We start from the raw sequence: 21,030 nt of genomic DNA on the forward strand, positions 1-21,030 counted from the left end.
GGAAGACTGCACTGGTCAAAATCAGCTGCCGCGCACGTCGTGCGCTCAGTGTCATTGCCTTGGGACGCTTTACTGTAGACTGTCGATGCCGTGCACATTCCGTTCATGCTAAGCTGGGTGGCATGCTGTTTCGTAGCCACATCGGTGATAACCTGCACAAGCAGCAAAAAATGCGTGAGTGGCACTTCCATCGTCGCGCCGGTTCCACGCCCCGGTAAAGCACTGGGGATGTCCTCCTTTTGTAGGCGGTTTTCTTCGTCGTGGTCCCAATGTTCGTAGGTCGGAAGACTGCACTGGTCAAAATCAGCTGCCGCGCACGTCGTGCGCTCAGTGTCATTGCCTTGGGACGCTTTACTGTAGACTGTCGATGCCGTGCACATTCCGTTCATGCTAAGCTGGGTGGCATGCTATTTCGTAGCCACATCGGTGATAACCTGCACAAGCAGCAAAAAATGCGTGAGTGGCACTTCCATCGTCGCGCCGGCTCCACGCCGTTTCACTTTATTGGTCCGGCAGTGGTGAGGCCTGCTCATGTCTTCACAAATTAAAACGCAAGGGCAAGAAGCAAAAAATAATATGTTCCAAAGAAAACAATATGAGTGAATTTGTTCCTTCAGCAATTAACTGTCACTAATTGCTGCAATAAATGCCGCGTTGAAGTGAATGAAGTGATTTGCACAGCTTGTTGCGAACCTCGATGGCTCAGTGGAGAGGGCAGCTACATAAAATGCGTCGGTTAAAGCAAAACAAGGGGTCTGGTTAAGCTCATGGTAATATTTGTGGACGTAGACTTAGCTAGTGTAATGCAACCTCTAACTGAATGTCGGTATGAACAAAAATCAATGCATAAATATTTAAAAGATTGCAAAAGCCTACAGCTGTGAACTGTAGTGAATAATGACGAAGGGAATGTGGAAGGAAAGTTACCGCAGCAACACAGACCTTACTTTTGTAGGATTTCATGAAATGCAAGTATAATCTGGTATGGGGCGAATTATTAACGCTAGCCACACTTGTACTTCTAAGATGGAGTGTGCTAATTCTGGTGCTACTTCTGAATTATGTATTGAGAGTAATGAGAATAAAAACTCCGAAAAAATGCATTCTAGACTTTAACGTAATTAATTTCATTAGAGCAATGCTTCCGTGACGCCCGCTATACCGTTATCCACTGCTGCTGGTCCTCTCAAAAGATGAAAAAGAAACAATTGAAAGAGAGAGAAACCGGACCAGAAGAGTTTTGTCGGGTTTAAAGCCAAGACACGAAGCAAAAAAAAACAAAAACAACCGCCTTTGATACCAACTCGTGTACAGATTCTTTTACAGGCAGCGCGCTTGACACGTGTTCATGGCAGATAGGCTGTACCAGCAGGTCGAAGACGCCGTTTGCTTCGAGTATGGGCAGCATTGACACAATCCAAGCTCAAGGTATGTGAAAAATTCGTTTCTGAAGAAATTTATAAAATTGCGGAAAAAGCACTCTGGCTAGGGGCGAGAAATGCTTGTTGGTACTACCAAGTGATGACAAAGGAAAGAAATTTTATAAATGGCTAGTAGCATTATCTTTAAACAAGGTCGGGTAGCCTCAGTGGTCATCCTTGGCTGAGCAAGGATCTAGAGGCTGCCAACCATTCAAATAAAAACCTCAGCCTTCTTCTCAGGAATGTGAAAATGGCTGAGGTCTAAAAAGAACTAGCGAAGCAGTGGGCCAGAATTTAGAGTTTGTCATGAAAGCCTGTTTCCCTAAAAAAAAAGACGACAGGTGAACATTTGCGTTGTCACCTAAGAGCAGCACTGTATGAAAAGAAATGCATTCATTACAAAATTGAGCAAAATGATCTTTCTTTACTTTTATCGAGTTTTGAGCACGAGAATTAAATATTGTTTAGTGTGAGCTCATCTCCATATCTTTCCCATAGAGGTTTGTCTTGTTTTATCATTAGGAAGTTATGTGTCAGCTGTGTGTGGCCTATGCGCAGACGATATAAGATTACTTCAATGAGCCGTTCCAGGCGTCTGCATGACTTCCACTCCCTGTTTTTTGCGTAGAAAACTTGAATCCATTTTTTTTCTGCCCAGATCGCTAATTTGTTTTATGTGAGTTGTATCTGTCTCTCACATGTTGAGAAGCTGGAGAATGTGCATACAATTTGAAGGGCGATATATACGCAATACATAATGGACTGTGGAATTGTTTTAGATAGGGAATTCATTTTTACAATACCCCATTTTCCTGAATTTTCTAGAAAGGTTGGAATCTAGACGTACGTGAAATGAACCATCAGGCAGTAAATTTCTCAAGCAGTTAAGCATCCTGCCGCGAATGCTTAGGTCTGCTAAGTCTCTGAGGGTCGCGAACCTCCATGTTCTGTCTTAGGCCTTAGGTCAAAAAAGACCGCGAGGCAGTGTTATCTGTGTAGGAATGCTTCTCTGACTATATTTTCAAGGCGGACAAGATAGTCAGTTGTGGAATAAGCTTTTTTTTTAATCCACACTGCTGGAGGTGAAGTCCACTAGGTTAAAGAACAAGCATCTGCCCAATGTTCACGATGCTTTCAAAAGATTTAGAGTGGCAGCTTGGAAGGGCTATGGGCCTGGAACAGCCAGGGTAGGTTGGTTGTTTTCCAGGGTTCAATAATGGCACAATAAAGGCCTTTTTCCAGGGTTAAGGTATTTTTCCTGACATCGATATGTTGTTCAAAAATTCTTAAATTGCTTTTACAGAGCACTGAGAAAGGTGCGCCAGCAGTTCGTAATGTTTTTAATCGGGACCGGATGCAGTCTGTTTGCCGGCAGATAGAACTCTGTTCATTTCAAGAATCGTGGTTAAACTGTTATATGGTTCGTTTATGCAACCAATTGTCGGAAATTTCTCAGAAGTGTTTTTGTATTTTAAAAATGATTCTCTCTAATGTAAAGAATAAGAAACGCTTGAGAAATGTTCAACTAAGATGTCTTCTTGTTGCTCTATGCTTGTTTCTGTACCAGGGGCTGTAAGAAAGCGAATTGTGAAATGGGAGAAGCTGCGTTTAGTTTATGAACTTGTTCCTACATTTTTTTTTACTGGATGCAATAGAACTATTGATAGAGGACACAGCTTTCTCACGAAGATTTCTCCGCACTGGGACGAATATATAGGGCTTTTGCTCTCGCCTTTTTGAATTTTACAAGGATATCGGCCGTTGGATACCTGCGAAAGAGCCCCCAGGTTTTATTTTGTTTCTTTTTTGCTTGTCTGGAGACTTTGGTGCACCAAATCTTGTGATTCTCTCATACCACTGTCGAAGACTGAGGAATGGCTAGGCGTGCTGCAGTAATAGTACAGGTTGTGAAAATTTCATTAAGTTTGCGGACGCTGTGATCATCCGAAAACATTTTCTCCAGATTGGCCTTTTCTCAAAACATTCTGTCTCCTAAGTGCAGCTTCCAGCGGCGTAGTTCACTTTGAATTATTGATGGTGGTTTTGACGAGATAATTACTACAGGAAGGTGATCGCTTCCACAAGCGTTGCCAGAAGCATCCGAATAAATATCAGTAATAACGAATATTTGAACTAAAAGACAAGTGTATGCAGCTCATTTTTCCTGAGGTCGGCGAGCAATATCTGGGTTTGTTTGTATTGAGCAGCAAGCGTTGTTCAAGAAAATGAGACCTAAAGCACGACCTTTATTGTCACTCTGTTCGCTTCCCCAAAAGACAGAGTGGGCATTAAAATCCTGAACTACCGGATATGGCTCTGGTAGCTGTAGTAAAAGTGCTTCTCAGTCATTAAGTCTAACTATTAGGTGTGGCTCAAGATATATAGAGCACATTGTGATTGTTTAAAAGTGAATGACGGTGAATGCAGCAGCTTCATGGTTAGTTATAAGTTTTATTTCGCGAGTTGCAACACAGCCCTGAATGACAATAGCAAAACCTCCAGAGAACCTGCTTGTTCGCTCTTTGTCACAACGAAAGACTTTGCATATTCTTTAAAAGTTCTTTTATTTAAGACCTACAGACTCGTTTCCTATGGCCATAAAGCCACAAGGCAGAGTGTCAAAAAGGTTTTTTTATGTCATTGCAGTTATTGAAAAGTCCACGGCTGTGCCAGTGTACAAAAAACGCTGCTTTATAGGGCTTTTTTTCTTAATTAGAGGACCCATTAATCGGGTCCTTCCTTTGTTTTGAGCTCGAGTGAGCGGTGCCGCCCGTGCAGGAAGGGCGTGCTATGTGATATATCCATCGCCTCGTTGGATTCCCGCGGGTATGCTGCGCGTGTACCAACTTCGGATTTCCTCCTAGATGGGGGAGTCTGATCATCCGCCCACTCAGGGGACGGTGAGAGCTTTGCCAGTGGCAGGGCAACGCTTGCTGGCCCTGCCTGAGGCTTTGCCCGGGCGGTGGCAGCGCCCCCCTCCCCCCCTTACCACATCGGCGAAATTTGTCCTTGCTGTGAAGTTGAAAGTGTTTTTTTTTTGCATGGAAAAGTCGTCGTGCTCTTGTGAGGCGCATTTCGCATACGTTTTCGAACCAAGCATTTCTGGGAGCCATGACCGTATCGGTGGCAGTTGAGACACCATCGCGATTTCGGGGTGTAGTGTCGGACATTTATCTTCACAGACCGAAAGCGGGCAGAGTGCGTGAGGGAACAAACGCGGGTTAATGACAACCCTAGTCGAAATGAAGAGGAAGAAATGGGCTTGGACAGGGCTTGTAATGCGATGACAAGATAACCGCTGGTCCTTAAGGGTAACGGAGTGGATTCCAAGCGAAGGCAAGCGTAGCAGGGGGCAGCAATAGGTTAGGTGGGCGGATGAGATCAAGAAGTTTGCGGGTATTGGGTGGCCGCAGCTGGCAAAGGACAGGGTTAATTGGAGAGACATGGGGAAGTCTTTTGCCCTGCTGTGGGCGTAGTCAGTGATGATGGTGATGATGAATAAGGTGTCAGAAGAACTTCAGTTACTCTCGTAGTCGAAACTTAAACAACAAAAGAATGCCAAGAAGCGGACAGAGCAGCACATGCGGACAGAAAATTAGGCTAAATTTTGTAAGCCGCTCGTGCACCTGAGACCGAGTAATCGATGCATTTTTAAAGCGAAAGCTTTACTGGCCGCGAACTTGCGATTTCGCCGTGGCGGCGATCCGAGGAGGCACACGACGTCACAACGCGCGCCTCGCCGCTGAGCCGAACCGGTCTGGCTGAGCCGGCGGCGGCTGGCGCACTCGGCGCGAATTAGAGACGTGCTCCAAGTTTCCGCCAGTGCGGTCAGAGTGCGCCGAAGCCGCCGAACGCGTCGGCGGTCAGGCGCAGTTGGAGTAGAGGGTTTCGCTTTGGCCGACATGACGTGGCCGTGCAGCTCGCGCGCACGCGTTACGCCGGAGTGTAAACGCGCCTTAACAGAGCCTGCGCTTAACCGCTAACCAACGTATTCGATGGCGGCATCTATGGTAGCCACTGAAACCCCCCTCCCCGCACACCCAATGAATAAAAGATACCTGTGCCAAGGCTCAGAATCGAACCAGGGGATTTGACGTTTGAGGCGGAGACACTACCACTCCTATATAGTTCTTGTAAACCAGCGCAACAGCTCGAAGCCAAACAGAAAGGGACAAAACACGAGCCATTGCGCTGGTTTACAAAAACTATGTCTGACCAACTCGCCCACCAGTTCATGTTGTACTACCACTCCGCCACGACGGCTTAAGGTTTAACCATGAATAAAGGCGCATTTAGGGAATGCACTCTTCCGATGCAGAAGCCTCCGCGCTTTCGGTACGTATATCCTGGCTTAACAGAGCTAGGCCGTCGGTGGTTTTTTCTTGTGTGGCTTTCCCTGTCCTACTTTGGCGCGGTATTTATACTCCTGGAGTAAATTATCAGCTACCCGGGACTGAAACTGCGATCCTGGTTCCCGAGGCTCGGCGCTGGGGGGCCTGTCTGTCGAGCTGCACAGCGTGTTCACCCACAGGCACCTCTGCAAGCCAGCCGGTCGAGGCCAGTTCCAACTGAGCGGCGAAGGGTGTCTGGTTCCGTAGGCACTTCTCTGCCTCACTGCCGCGAGATCCTCACGTACAGCACGCATCGTCACGCTGCGCGATGTAAATCCTTGACGCGACGCTTGCGCAACAGCCACGCCTCGCTCGTCATCGACTTGCGGAGTTTCCCAGAGGTGAGCCAGGACGCTCTGCGGAGTGTCTTGGCAGGAGCGCCGCAAGGCACGGCGACACAAGGTAGGGCCGAGCGTGTTGCCATCGCCGTCTTTCCAGATGGCCGCGCAGGCGTCAGGGAGAAGATACCCGCCGTCCTTCTACTTAACGCTGGCCCTATAAGTGCGCCGGGTAAATCGGCCGTTCCGCATTGAGCCACATGGGATGATTATTCAGCTGAATATGCGGTAAATGTTAACCGCTTTCTGGGAGGCTCGAAGCAGCCACTGAATTTAAACTTTCCCGCACTTTTTCGGCGACTTCACCAAGAATATTTTAACCATTCTATAAGTATAAATCTCTCCACATGACAGCAACAGTTGGCACTTGCAGTTTTAAGAAACGTTCGCAAGGCTGCGGAACTCTTCGTGCCGTGGCCTATTGTCACTCTGTTCGAACAGGGCTCATATATTTGCAGTTGTGGTAAACGATGTTAGCAGAGCAAATTTTCAGTCATGACTGCGGCATACTTGTGCCCACTAAGGGCGAAATAGAAAAAAAAAAGATCATCAACTACCTCCACTGGCTACGATATGCGATTGCAGCATCACAAAAAGCACTTCTTAGATGCGCGTGAGCAACTCGTTAATTTTTTTGGAGCCCACTAATTGTCAACTTTCCGCCCTCCGCCTGCCTGCAGTCGCATGTTGTGCTGTTATGTATGTTCAGTAGTCACGTATTTCGCTGTAACCAAACGTGCACTGCTTTTATTAAGTTCACCTGCACAACCACGACGGTAAGGATCGAACCACGCAAACGGAAATAAACTCGTTGCTTACCCGTGTTGGTCTTGGCCGGCGCTTTTAATCAGCTGTTTCGCCACGCGATCGAATTTGAGAGCCTATCTGAAGTGAAATATCGCCTTTGCTCTCTAACGAAATGCGAAACAAAGAACCACGAATGGCAATGTTAATTTAGCCGGTTTTATTTTCATATAACCTACCTCCATGGTGTTCGCATCAGGTTTCATAGGAAGTACCATAGCTGCTCGGCGCTCTATGTAACTCTCTTTTAGAGCCCTTGCGTGCGCTTGAAGCGCATCATTTTAACGTTTTTACCGAGGCGCGACGACACACTGCTGCGGTTACCTGCACCAACGAGGGTCTACAGAGCGGGAACTCAGAAAGCAGACTATTCGTCGGTGAGCCTTGCGTTGTGAAATTCCGACGTTTATCCTGTTCTCTGCTACGCAGCGCACCGCTGGAGTGCTAGCGGCGAATAGGATTGGTTCTGCAGCTGTGTTTGCACTGCGTCGTGTTATAGAGAAAGAGGCAAAGCTAGCGCACAGGATAAGCAGACGTTAAGATTTCACGGACGCCCATACGAAACAGGCCTTTGAGAGCAGATGAAAATGCAACATAATTTGAATCTTCGTATTGATTCGCGTAGGTTATTTGCCTACTGCGTAATAAATCAGGTAACAAACAAGTTCTTAATAACCATAGGAAAAGACAACCGCTGGAGGAATCAACCCACGATCACCGCACGTCGCATACGTTACTGTACCTAATGAGCTTCTGTGGCGCTAGCGAACACTCTGAAGGTTAGGCTGCTCGTAACACGAACACATCTGAAACCCTTTGTATCTCACTTAAAAGAGCACTGCACGCGGCAGGCGGATGCCGTTGGCTTGGCTTCCACAGGTGGCATGTGGTTGTCTTTTGTTTCTGATAAGCTATCTTCTACCTAACATATTACGGAACTGATTCCCCGCACTAGTCAACACGAACACGCACAAAAAGTGCTACATTCTCTTTGGCTGTCCATGGTTGAACTGACTTGTGGCTTCGCCTCCGGGCCGTCTGCGGCCGCGCGTCGTCTGCCGCGGGGCTCCGTTGAATTGAGACGCCCACCATCCGCAGTGCAGGTTACGTGTCCGAAGGGGGGAGGAAGCGTTCGTCCTCGTTCGCTCTCCGGCGCGCAGCACAGCCGTAGGGCACGCGCCGCTAATCGGAGCTCACGGCTATCTGCGCGGATAAGAGGCGGCCGCTGTCGCCGCGGCGGACAGAACCATGCGGGCGGCTCCGGCGCTGGCAGCGGCCCTGTGGGCACTACTGGCGCAGTTCTACCGGCGGGGATTTTCCCTTTGGTTGGGCCAAGGTGAGTCTCATGACGCTCCACTACATCCGCGTACTTTCGAGGGGCATGAGGCGCCGGAAACAGGAACGACGATTTCTCCCTCAGCGCTCAGTCGCTGCAACCGGCCACCAGCACCACGGCACAGCGCACCTGTGTGGCAGCTGGCATTAGAGAGTCACCAAGGACAACTACGGCGGATTTTTGCATTTGTAGAGACCGATCCATTGGCCACTTCTGGCTGCGTCGATGATTGCCCGGCAGCGTAAGAGGCATTTATTGCCGAGAGAATTGGCTTTATAAACAGAATACTTTTAATGCGAGAGCACTAGATATCTCAGTGAAGCGGGAACCCATGGCTGCCAACAACTTGGTCCCAAAAGTTGCGTTTAAAACTCGCGATTCGTCGAAACGATGTAATATCATCAAGCGCTCGAAAGCGCAAAATGTCACCCAGTAACAGTCAGTACTAGTGCTTACATATGCGCCACTTCAAAGGAATTGAATATGATTCGAATAGAAATGAAATATAATTGGAATGAAATTTGAACAGAACTGCGATTATTTCTCACTAGTAACACTTAAAGGTACTCCGGTAATTTTTGTTACCGCCACTCCAGTGATACTTCCGAGGTCGAGGCCGAGAATCACTGCGTGATGTCCGTTTGCAAGTGAATGGCCTAGCCTAACTCAGAGATGCGCGCATAACAAACTGTTTTGGCGTCGCCTTAGCTCCTTGCGAGAATGGCCAGCAGGGATAATGCCTTCATTTGGTACATTTTGAAACCTCTCTTCTAGCCTAAGAAACTATAAAAACTCCGTTTCCTGTGGAGTACCTTTTTTTTCGTTAAACCGTCTGTCGATGCCGGCCTAGTGGAGTTGGTCTAAGAGTTTATTTCAGGTGTCCAGGGAACTGCGCGAGAGTCAATGTGCACAGCAGCCATGCAACAAGGCCGGTGCCCAGTAGCAGGCAGTCGGTGCTGGGATAAGACCGCTGCTTTGCGTGATCTTCTAATGGGTGCCATCGGCTGTCCTCAGCCATAGCTTCTCGGTAGCGCGGATGATGCGCCTGAGATCACTTGACCTTGATTGATATTTTTTTATTTTATCCATGGTGTGTACTTACACGCTTATGTAGAATACTTCACTCTGTGTGCAGAGCCTATTTTACAAAGCGGCTTCAAATAGTTTGTGCTACCAATGCAGCATACTGCGCGAAGCTGGTATTTCTATACACATGAATCGGAACAACAAGAACCTTAATATTTAAAGGCTACATTGTTTTAACGGGGCTAGTACCGACTGCGTGAGCCAAGAGGTGGCGGCGCCTAACGGAGTGACACAAAACTGAAAGCGTTGGGCCGGTCGATGTCATCGTCAAAGGTCGCCCTTCGTCTCGTCCAGAGTTGTGCGTGGCAGGATTTGACTCATGGGCTGGGCGATTGCGAGCGAGGGAGGCGACGCGGGTTCGATGCCGGGCACAGACGCGCTCAGCTGAGCGGCTGACGCAACACCACCTAGACTTTTAAGGCCTCTCCACGATTTCTCCTCCGACGCGTGACGTCACCGCACTACGACGCGGGAGCAGCCACCGCCGACCGGTGCGGCAGCACCTCCTGGCAGCCGCTGCCGCCGTTCTCCTCCCGCGCTGTTTCAAATTGTTGAAGTGCGGAGTACTCCGAGGCGTATTTGCGTATAGCAAATTGAAGATAATGAATTTCACCGTTTTAAAAGACATGAAAGATATCTGGTTCAATGTAACAATCTTCGTTCGCATTTCTGGAAACTGTTCAATCTTTTAAAAGCTTACTTTGTGCAGTTTTTCTAGTAAATTGTTGAAAGCAATCATTTGAAAGGAGACATCGCGATTGCTGTAAACATCACTACCGTCGTGTTTGAACATGTGCTGCACGTGTCGTGTGTTACATGCTGTTCCTCCGCCGTTCTTTCTTTCTGTGTCATTTGCTGAAGCTTCCTTGCGGGCTGTGAATACTCGAAGTGCAATCCTGGGAAACGTCTGTGAAAGCGCTGTGCGCGTGTGACAGTTCCTGAGCCATTTGTTAAAATGCCAGGACGCTGTTGTGTTCCCGGCTGCCGCGGGAATTACGATGGAGAAAAGACTGTGCGCGTCTTCACTTTCCCAGCTGATGCTGACAGAAGGAGGCAATGGTTGAAAGCCATTCCACGTGCTGATTTCGAACCCGGAAAGCGCTCAGTGGTAAGTCGAAAAAGCGTGATATTTATTCCGCAACGTAGCTGTGTGTACATAATGCGCTACAACATGGCCTAGTGGGCGAGCTGGAAATATTCTAAATTTGAAATATTTCACTGCGCTAATTGCTATTGCACCCATGGAATTAATCATCTTAAATATGCTAACGTTTTAATCTGCGCTGGGCTTTGCAGGTCTGCGAGCGGCACTTTAAAGAATCAGACATTCGGACTTCTAAGTATGTGGACTCAAAAACGGGCAAAGTCGTCAAGGCAAAATTGAAGATCGCTCGTCTCAGCTCCGACGCCATTCCCAGTGTATCCCTGAACTGTCCCGCGTACCTTTCTGCGCCCGCCACTACGTCCCGAGAAGCACCGACTGAATAGAGAATGCGTCTTGAAGCAGCTTCTTTACGAGATGCCATCGCCATGTCACTCCAGACACACGAGGAGGAAGAAGCAAAGAACAAGATTGACACTTTCCAAGTTCTACTGGAGTGCCTTCCTCAAATCAAGCTTTCTGATTTTTGGAATGTTATTTCTCGACCTGCCTGCGTCCTTTTTCTCAATCTTGCTGTTGATGACGTCCCTCGTGTTTTGTCGTCAGTCACGGTCTTAGAGAACCTCACGGTGAAAGTTCATTACCGAAATGTGCAGCTGACTACAATTGATGGCATAGATACCATCCCTCACACAGTACATGATATCCGTTGCTTGATAGGTCTGCTGGATGCTGTAGAGTCGTTTCACGGAAAATTGTTGTCTAAGCATGAAGAAACATTTGATGGTTTGCTTAAGTTGGCACTTTCCCTGCTTGAAGATGCCTTAAATTGTGAACTGGCAGATGTTGAACAACCCAATGCAGTTAGTTTTTTGAAAGAGCTAGTTTCTCTTCTTGTTGTCAAGCATAGCAGGTCATCCCGGTATTCTGCAGAGTTGCTGGTATTCTCAAGCATTTTATTTACAGTTTCTCCGCATGCTTATAGGTTCCTTCACAGTTCCGGAAACCTTAGATTACCCCATCAATCTACAATACGTCGTATATGTAACTCCTACAGCGTAAGCCCGGCAGCTGAACAGCAAGGCACTTCTTTCCTATCGTATGCAAAGAAGCTTGTCGCAGCAATGACGGAGCATGAAAAAATTGTACTCATGATGGACGAAATTCACCTGCAGCCGTATTTTGATTATAAGGGAGGAGTAATTGTTGGTGCGGCTACAAATAGCCTTATTGCAGCAAAAACAGCCCATGTTTTTATGATGCAAAGCTTGCTTTCGCGTCAGAAGAATGTTGTGCACATACTGCCAGTAGAGCGCATCAACGCACAGCAGCTTCACACTATTCTGCATAGCATCATTACTCAGCTAGAGCATGTTGGGTTGCGTATAATCGCAGTCATAGCTGACAATAACTCCATCAACCGGAAAACAATGTCACTTTTTGGGGCCCCCTGCAAACTTCAGAGTGTGTATCCACACCCTGCAGACTCTAAACGTCCTCTGTTTTTTCTGATTGATCCTGTACACTTAATAAAATGCATCAGGAATAACTGGATCAATCAGCGAAATGCTGGAACATGCATGTTCTTTCCTAGCCCCACAGGACCTAATATAAAGCCACCTATACTTACAGCTTCATTTAAAACTTCGAGAACTTCACTCGAAAGAACAGGGTCAGCTGATTAAATCAGCACCAACACTTTCGTCTAAATCTCTGAACCCATCGAATATTGAGCGACAGAATGTCAAGCTTGCGCTAAGGATTTTCAGCCCGTCTACGGCAGCAGCTCTGCGAGCATGTGGGCCCAGACTTGAGCTAGATCATGTGTCTGGTACTGTACATATCCCTGAAACAATAACAAAGTGGTGGAACATTGTAAATGCAACAGACATGCAACAAGGGTACTCGACTTCGTGATGAGCTGCAGTCACCGATTACATCAGCGTCAAGCCCACAGATCCAGTTTCTGTTAAGTATAGTGGAGTGGCTAGATCTGTGGCAGTCTCTCAAATTTGACACAGGCATACTTAAAAGAGAGACTCACAGTGCGCTCCGACTCACGATAGACACCTTGGTAAAGGTGACTAGGTATTGCCTAGATGAAATGAACTTTGAGTATGTATTTTAGGAAAGTTTCAGACTGATTGCTTGGAAGAGAGGTTTGGCAAATACCGCCAACTCTCCGGTGCGCAATACCACATTTCCATAAGACATGTCTATGAGTCGGAGCGAAAGCTTCGTCTGCAGAACATTCTGGAGCTCCCAGAGTTTGAGGCTGCAACAGATGCGGTGGCAGTAAACGATGCAGTACTTGAAGTGTTTGACATTGAGGTAACGGACGACGATTATGCGAAGGCGCCAAATCTCCCAGCAACCACTTACGTTGCTGGCTATTGTGCCCACGCTGCGTTCAAAAAGCTGTCATGCATGACTTGCAAAGAAAATTTACTGCTAGAAGATGAAATTGAAGTAGAAGGTGGGGAGTTAGTCAAGGCCATGACTCGTGGTAGTCTCAAGTTTCCACAGCCTGCCATAGTAAATGCTGTTCTTACTGCTGAGATAGTTCTTGACAAACTGAGAAGCGAACAGCATGCGACACAGTTTCATGCACTACCAAATCAAAGGAGGCTCTCTTGGCACTCACACATGATGTGTTAAACGACGGCATTGACTTTGATGTGTGTGAGAATGGGCACACTCCGCAGTTGGTAATGCACTATGTCCTAAGTGCAGCGGCAAACACGCTTCTAAATAACCTTTGTAAAAGAAAAAATGATCAACTTATAGTTGAAAAGGCTGCAAAAGAAAAAGAGAGAAAATTGAAGACATTGAAGAATTGACTACTCTGTGTGCTTGTGACTGTTTTTGTTAGTTTTTTTTAAGTTTCGAAACCAGTTTTTGCGTTGTATTATTATATATTCTGCATATTTTCTTTTGTTTGCTTTCTGTTTACAGCTTTTCTGTTGTTGGCTTCACTTACTGCATTTTATGATTCAGTGCTGTAACAGTTTCCTTACCTCCTACTCCTACTGAACGTGTTTCTCATCTGAAAATAAAATATGACTTGTGAAAGTCCTCTGCGTTGTTCATTTTCAATAAAAAAAAATATTACGAACGTATCTTCACTCATGCGCGCTTTGATATAAAGTCAGTAAAAGTCTGCTAAAATGTAACTGCTTATACTTTCAAAGAAACAAGAACAAAAAAAACATTCGGTTAGGGTGTGGGCAAGCAAAACACGATTTAAAAAAAAGGTAGTTTTCTTTTCGAGAGACATAATCAGCACTTTGAAATGCGTGCGAGCGCGGAAGCCGAACCTACTGGGCCGTCGCAGTGCGGTGACGTCACGCAAACGTGGAGAGGCCTTAAAAAGTCGTCGTGTTGGCTGACGCCGTAGCACTATGCGTTAGCACGCGGATTCGAGAAGGCGGCCGAGGCGGCTCAAGGAGAAAAATCGGGCCTAAAGTCACCTAGACGAAAGAGGTTCAAAGAGTGTGGCTACTAGCATCTGCGAGCTGTCCGAAAAGGTGGTACGCCGGCCAAGCTGCGAATAGTTGCGAAGCGTTTCCTGCTTGCACCGTTTCCCGGCGATGATATTGACAAATTATTTATATCATTCAATACCGACTTCACTCTGCAATTAAATAACGTCATGCTCTGATCAAAAGCCAGCCCGCAAAAATATCACAATATCATTATTTCTTGTAGGGTTCTTGTTGACCTGCAACAAAGGAAGAGCAAAGTTCTCTTGGAAGGCGGTGTCCTGTTGATCAAACTCTGTTATTTTAAGAAAGTGCATTTGTAGACAACCCTCAATGTGTGAGATGGAGCAGTGATCTGTTTATATTTTGATATTCAAGCTGAAATTCTGGTGAGTGACCGTGTCTATATCCAGGGCATCGAAGCAAGCGAAAGTGTTATGCCAAGTAGAACCTGCAATGCACCGGGGATCGGGCCCAATGGGGTCAAAAGGACAAAAGCAAGCCGGTCGCCTTAAGGAACATAGATTAATTGATATTTATCGCTGACGCGAAAGCAAGCATCATCATGTTAATGCAATTAAAGGGTTGCTGTACGCGGGCTTTACTCCTCCACACTTCCTCCATTTGCGCCAAGTTTCCTTTTCCACAATTCTGTATATCACCTCCAGAGTTTTGCCAGAGAGTTTCTTCGACAGAGTTTGACAACCCACTGCATGGAGCTGCAAAACAAAAACGAGCCGGCCATGATTCCAGCATGGGATTCTCGGATCCATAGCCAGAGGAGCTTTGCGCTGCGCCACGCGACCAGGGGCACATCACGGTGCGCCGCCATGCGCGTTTGCTGAAAACTCACGATGCCGCTTATCTGTGCTAGTGTCACTTCACACATAGTAAGTGCATGCTCGCGCTGCCGGAGCCAAGGAGAGTGCGCGTCTTTGTACAATATAAGGAAGAGACAGAGATAAAGCTCTAATGTCCACTGGTGTGGGCTGCTACCCTGGGCCAGACACGGCCTCACTGCACTAGATGACTGACAGTCCATTTCTCTGCATCACATCCGAGGCCGGCGTGGCGTTGGTCTTCTGCGGTGCGGGTTGGTCGCGCGCCGTGAGGCCTCCCATTCCTCCGAGGTGGAGAGCTCCGAGCCCGGCGGGGGAGGATCAGCCGGGCTTTGCAGTGGGGCGATAGCACAAGGAACAAGATAGGGTGAAGGCACCCGGGTGCATGCAGGGTAGTAGGTAGAGGTGGGGAGGTTTCGGGTCTGCCGACGGCGCCACAGGATGTAGTGGCGGATGGTAAGGGATGAGTGAAGGGTACAGCTGCCGCTCGGCTCGATAGGCCTGCGTTAGCTTGCTGAATGTATGCATGCGCTGTCTCGAGTTGCCGTGGCCCGAGTCCGCCGCCGCTCGGTTTCTGAGTCCTCTGGCGTGGAAATAGGCGGCCTCGTTAACAGTATATGGCGAGTGCGCACGTACCCAGATCAGCTCCACTTGTCGGGATGGCTAAGGGGAAATTGAGTGCAACACGTGGTAGGCGGTCTCGTGGATCCGACCTCTAGCGAAATTTGGTATTGCAGCTTTTGAGTCGGAAAGAATGTACCGAGCTTCAGTGGGAGCAATGCAGCAGCTATTGCAGCCTTCTCTGCTGATTCTGGAGTAGCGGTGGTCGGGAGGGGGCGGATATTAGTGGACAGCCCGTGTGATCTAGGACCGCCACTGCTGCAGCCGTGCCCGCGCATGCCGCCTCCACCGATACGGCGTCCTTCTCGGACCCGTAGTATTTGTGGAGAGCGCGTGCGCGAGCCGTTCAACATGTGGCGTGGTAATCGGGGTGTGTGTTGCAATGCACGGCACCGAGAGCCTTGCCAAGTTGCTGAAAATGAAAATTGGTTTTTGTAGCGACAGCTACACTACGCCACCTCTTCGAGCCTTCAGCGTGGCCGCCGTGGCCACCCCTGGTCAAGTGGTTGGTCGCATGGCCAGCCAAGTATGTGGTCACGTGATTTGTCACATGGTGCGGAGCAGTTGCTGCTGCCGGCGGCTCGGCGCGCCGGCGAAACCGAGCTGCAACAGCTGTGCGCATGCGCCGTGCCAAGTGGGACGAAAATGGAGTAGGAACGCCCAGCGAAACAGAGCGGTGAAGGACTGACTTTGCAGTTTGACTGACCTGGTTCCACTCGGCAAGATGTAGCTATCGCGTCACTCCAGGTTTAACCAGAGCTAAACCACAGCCATGTTTGAGGAGAGGAAATGGCGCAGTAATTGTCTAACATCTAGTTGGACACCCCAACCGCGCCGTAAGGAAAGGGAGGAAGGTGGGAGTGAAAGAAGAGAGAGGTGCCGTAGTGGAGGGCTCCGGAAAAATATCGACCACCTGGGGGTCTTTAACGTGCACTGACATCGCACAGCACACGGGCGCATTTGGCGTTTCGCCTCCAACAAAACGCGGCAGCCACGGCCGGGTTCGAACCCGCGAACTCAGGTTCACTAGTCGAGCGCCCTAACCACAGCCACCATGGCGGGTCCAAGCTGGTGAAACGCAGTTATTGTAGCGATAGCTACACTACGCCACCTCTTCGACCATTCAGCGTGGCACCACTTGAGCTCGGTGGCGGCGCCTTTGGTCACGTGAGTTGATCCCGTGGTGCGGCCGTTGGTCAATTGGTTGGTCACGTGGGCTGGCCACGTGGTGCGGAGCAGCTGCTGCTTCCGGTGACGCGGCGCGCAACAGCTGCTACAACTCTGCGCATGCGCCGTGTCAAGTGGGACGAAGATGAAGAAGTAACGCCCAGCGAAATGGAGTGGCGAAAGACTGACTTTGCAATGCGACTGAGCTAGTTCTACTGGGGCCAGATGTAGCTATCGCGTCACTCCACGTTTAACCACCGCAAACCCACAGCCATTTTTTTATAACATTCTTCGTGAATGCATGAAACAAATGAAAAGAAAAAGCAGTTTCATAGTGGGTGGGCACTTGGACCACAGGAAAGGGGCAGATATTTTGAATAATGTCTACTGCGCTAGTTACCAGGCATAAATGTTGCAGCTTTTGTGGCTGTTTTTACGCCATTTCTGTGAAGGTTTAACCAAATAGCAATAAATCTGCGCAGTCTGCTAGGCTAGTGCCTAAACAATAATCCCAGTCCTCTGATGGAGGTGTAGCGTGTTAGAGCCAATCGATTAAGCAGCGCCGATTACAGACTCCCTTACAGGCTCCCTTACGGGTTTCCTGAGATGCTTCGCGAAGCACATCGGTTCCTTTATAGCGAGCACATACTGCACAGAGGGGGGAATGCAAACGGCGTAACGACTTTGCACACCGAATGTATAAGTAACGAAGGGCGTGCCGGTTATATATTATTTTGCTGTATGAAAGAGCAGAAACATACAGTGCAATCTATAATCAAACAGTACAATATTTCATCTTTTTCTCAGGAAAGCTATTAAAACCGTGTTCAGTGCCGTTTGAGCAATATTCAGCTGAAAGAAGCTTATTAAATTTAAATTATTCTCCATAATGCTCAATAACGTTTGAGATCATTTATACAGCGTCAGTATGCAGGATCCTTTGAAATTGCAGAGGTTGAAATAATTTCAGGCAAGTGTGCTTGTGGCTCTCTGTTATGAGGGTTTTATTCAGGGGCTGAAATTTTCGTGTGCCTCTTGCGCTTACTGACCTGTTAGACGCTAAGCCTGGCACCTGATTGATAACCTATAGCGTAGCTCGCAAATTTCAAGTTAAATTTAACGTTTACACTTTTTAACTGTCCAAGGCAGCTGAAGAGCCAGTACTGCATTTCACGTACATCGTAAGAGTAAAGAAGTCAAGTTCAAGCCAACTTTATTTTCCTTTTTACAGGCATATTTTTAGCGCAAAGGACGGGACGAGATACAGACAAGACGAGCACGGGCGCTACTGACAACTGCTTTATTGAAGAAAGATCGAGGCATATAAATACATATCTGGCCTGCGCCAGCGCTACCTAACAAGGAACTTGGAATCACAGCAGATGACGCGATAGGAAATTGATCTCAGCATTATACAAAACGACAGACGTGTCACTAACGCAGCTCTGACCCCCTTTCCTGATAAAGAAAGCTTCCAAAGTTTCACGGGCAGTTTTTTGACAACTTCTGCCAAGGATTGAAGCACTCCGGAACCGTGGCTCACACTTGGTGCAAGCAATGCAGTGGGCAACTAAATTCGTGCGTTCCTTATTGTAGATATCTTTTGCATGCTCCCGGAGTCGATCGTTTAAGCAGCGCCCTGTCTGGCCGATGTACACCTTGCCACATGACAGGGGAATCCTGTACACGACGTTCATAGCGCACTGCACAAACCGTTTTTCGTGGTTCTTTTTACAGCCCCTTTTTTTGTCTTCGCAAGTAATGCGGCGGCTCAGCTGAGCAAGTTTCTTAGGGGCTGAAAAAACCATAGGCACGTCAAACCTATTAGCCACCTTTTTCAGGTTGTGGGATACCTTGTGCAGGTACGGTACCACTTCCGGCTTTTGCTGACCATCCATAGTCTTTGCTGCAGATGTGCGCTTACCAGGATTCATTTTCTTGAGGAGCGTTTCCGCGACTGCCATCACGACCGACCCAGGGAAGCCGGCTGAAAACAGCCTACCCAATTGATGCTCAAAACTTGCCTGCATCTCATGGACACACGACTCCCTTAGCGCCAAATCCAAGCAGAGAGTTGCTATGCCTCTCTTTACTATTTTCGAATGAGAGGAGTCGAACGGCAAGAGCTCTTTTTGTGCTCGGGGAGAATACGCCCAGCAGACGTGCTTTTCCCTGAACATAAGCCTCAAGTCTAAAAACTGAAGAATCCCTTCGACTGGAAGTTCGTAGGTAAAACTGAGCCCTCTGCCATGTAGTTTAAAATCATCAAGAACACACTGTAGTGTTCGCTCATTAGAAATGGGGCAGAGGTTGTTTAAAACAATTAAAAAGTCGTCCATAAAACGAAAAACTTTAAGGACTTTGTCATTGTTAAAATGATTAAAATGATCGTGTAAAGAGCGATCAATATATGATAAAAAAATGTTGCACAAGCTAGGGGCGATGCATGAACCAATGCAAATGCCCTTCTTCTGTAGATAAAACTGGTCGTCAAATTTGATAAAAGTGGAACGAAGATAAAATTCTAAAAGGCCTAAAAAGTTGTCTACCGTCAAACCTGCAGCATTCTGGAAAGCCACAGCACCATTTTCATCTATGCAATCTTTGACGGCAGCAAACAATTCAGGGTGAGGCACAGCATAAAAGAGCTCTTCAACATCGATAGAGAAGGCATACTTCACGTCACTATTCTCTTCAAAAAATCGAACTATATCGGTAGAGTTCTTCACGAGGAAGGGGTCATTTATCACAAGGCCATTCAACACCTTCAAAAGAAACTTACTGACACAATGCTGCCATGTACCACCTTCGTTCACAATAGTGCGGAAAGGGGAATCCGGTTTATGGGTTTTAACACTAAAGAACACCTGCAACGCGGAACTTTCACTGACTGCAATATCCCTTGCGAGCCTCTCCAGATTTAAACGCTTGCAAAGTTCGGCTGCTTTAGTCTTAACTCTTGTTTGGCCTTTTTTCACTAGGACAAAGTTCTTGGTAACCGCCGAAGCTGCTTTTTCATTGTACATAGACCTAGGCAAGGCAACAAAGCCACCCACCTTATCTGCTTGCAAAAGACAGAGCTCATTATCCTTGAAAAAGTTCACAACATTCTGCAAACCATCCTTAGCACACTTGGGACCAGTCACTTTCACATTCTTGGCCAAGCAGTCGATTCCTTCCAAGAGGCATCGTTCCCAGTCTTCCTGCTGGGCCCTCTTAGCCATTTTCCTATTCAAGGCTACGAGTTCGTGTGGTGGAACCGAGGGCTCCAGTCCGAACTTGGGACCCTTGTCAAGAAGATTCGAAATGTTGGAGGGAATGGAAGCACCACCCATCACGATTAGGCCTCCCTTTCGGTGTTTAGAGACCTTCGGCTTCCCCAAGGTACCAAGGATCCATCGAAGGTTGTAGCTCCACCAAAATTCAGTCAGGCGCGCTGCTTCACGTTTCAAGGAGAAGAATCTCTTGTCAGCAATCCATTCCGGAAACTGAGCAGAAATGGCAGTCCTCAGCCAGTCGAAATATAAACGCACTTGGCGCCACAGTTCCGAGCGTAAGATCTTCAAAACTCTTTTTGCATGTCCCCATGAAGGCGAAACACGATCATTACACGATCATTTTAATCATTTTAACAATGACAAAGTCCTTAAAGTTTTTCGTTTTATGGACGACTTTTTAATTGTTTTAAACAACCTCTGCCCCATTTCTAATGAGCGAACATTACAGTGTGTTCTTGATGATTTTAAACTACATGGCAGAGGGCTCAGTTTTACCTACGAACTTCCAGTCGAAGGGATTCTTCAGTTTTTAGACTTGAGGCTTATGTTCAGGGAAAAGCACGTCTGCTGGGCGTATTCTCCCCGAGCACAAAAAGAGCTCTTGCCGTTCGACTCCTCTCATTCGAAAATAGTAAAGAGAGGCATAGCAACTCTCTGCTTGGATTTGGCGCCAAGGAAGTCGTGTGTCCATGAGATGCAGGCAAGTTTTGAGCATCAATTGGGTAGGCTGTTTTCAGCCGGCTTCCCTGGGTCGGTCGTGATGGCAGTCGCGGAAACGCTCAAGAAAATGAATCCTGGTAAGCGCGCATCTGCAGCAAAGACTATGGATGGTCAGCAAAAGCCGGAAGTGGTACCGTACCTGCACAAGGTATCCCACAACCTGAAAAAGGTGGCTAATAGGTTTGACGTGCCTATGGTTTTTTCAGCCCCTAAGAAACTTGCTCAGCTGAGCCGCCGCATTACTTGCGAAGACAAAAAAAGGGGCTGTAAAAAGAACCACGAAAAACGGTTTGTGCAGTGCGCTATGAACGTCGTGTACAGGATTCCCCTGTCATGTGGCAAGGTGTACATCGGCCAGACAGGGCGCTGCGTAAACGATCGACTCCGGGAGCATGCTAAAGATATGTACAATAAGGAACGCACGAATTTAGTTGCCCACTGCATT

The 21,030-nt window shown here is 47.6% G+C and overlaps 1 protein-coding gene across 14 annotated transcripts in view; it reads left to right on the forward strand.

Moving 5' to 3' along the window:
- Nucleotides 1-7,964: 7,964 nt before the first annotated feature.
- LOC144127822 (rifampicin phosphotransferase-like) overlaps nt 7,965-21,030 on the forward strand; it is a 685,750-nt gene continuing 672,684 nt past the window's right edge. For all 14 annotated transcript variants that reach the window (XR_013313574.1, XR_013313577.1, XR_013313576.1 and 11 more), the window contains exon 1: nt 7,965-8,290. Coding sequence is in view for 6 of the 14 variants with exons in the window: in XM_077660767.1 (XP_077516893.1) it covers nt 8,203-8,290 (88 nt within the window). In the remaining 8 variants the exon portion in view is untranslated. The remainder of the gene's footprint in view (nt 8,291-21,030) is intronic.

Source organism: Amblyomma americanum, chromosome 4 (assembly GCF_052857255.1).
Source record: "Amblyomma americanum isolate KBUSLIRL-KWMA chromosome 4, ASM5285725v1, whole genome shotgun sequence".
Classification (NCBI taxonomy): domain Eukaryota; kingdom Metazoa; phylum Arthropoda; class Arachnida; order Ixodida; family Ixodidae; genus Amblyomma; species Amblyomma americanum.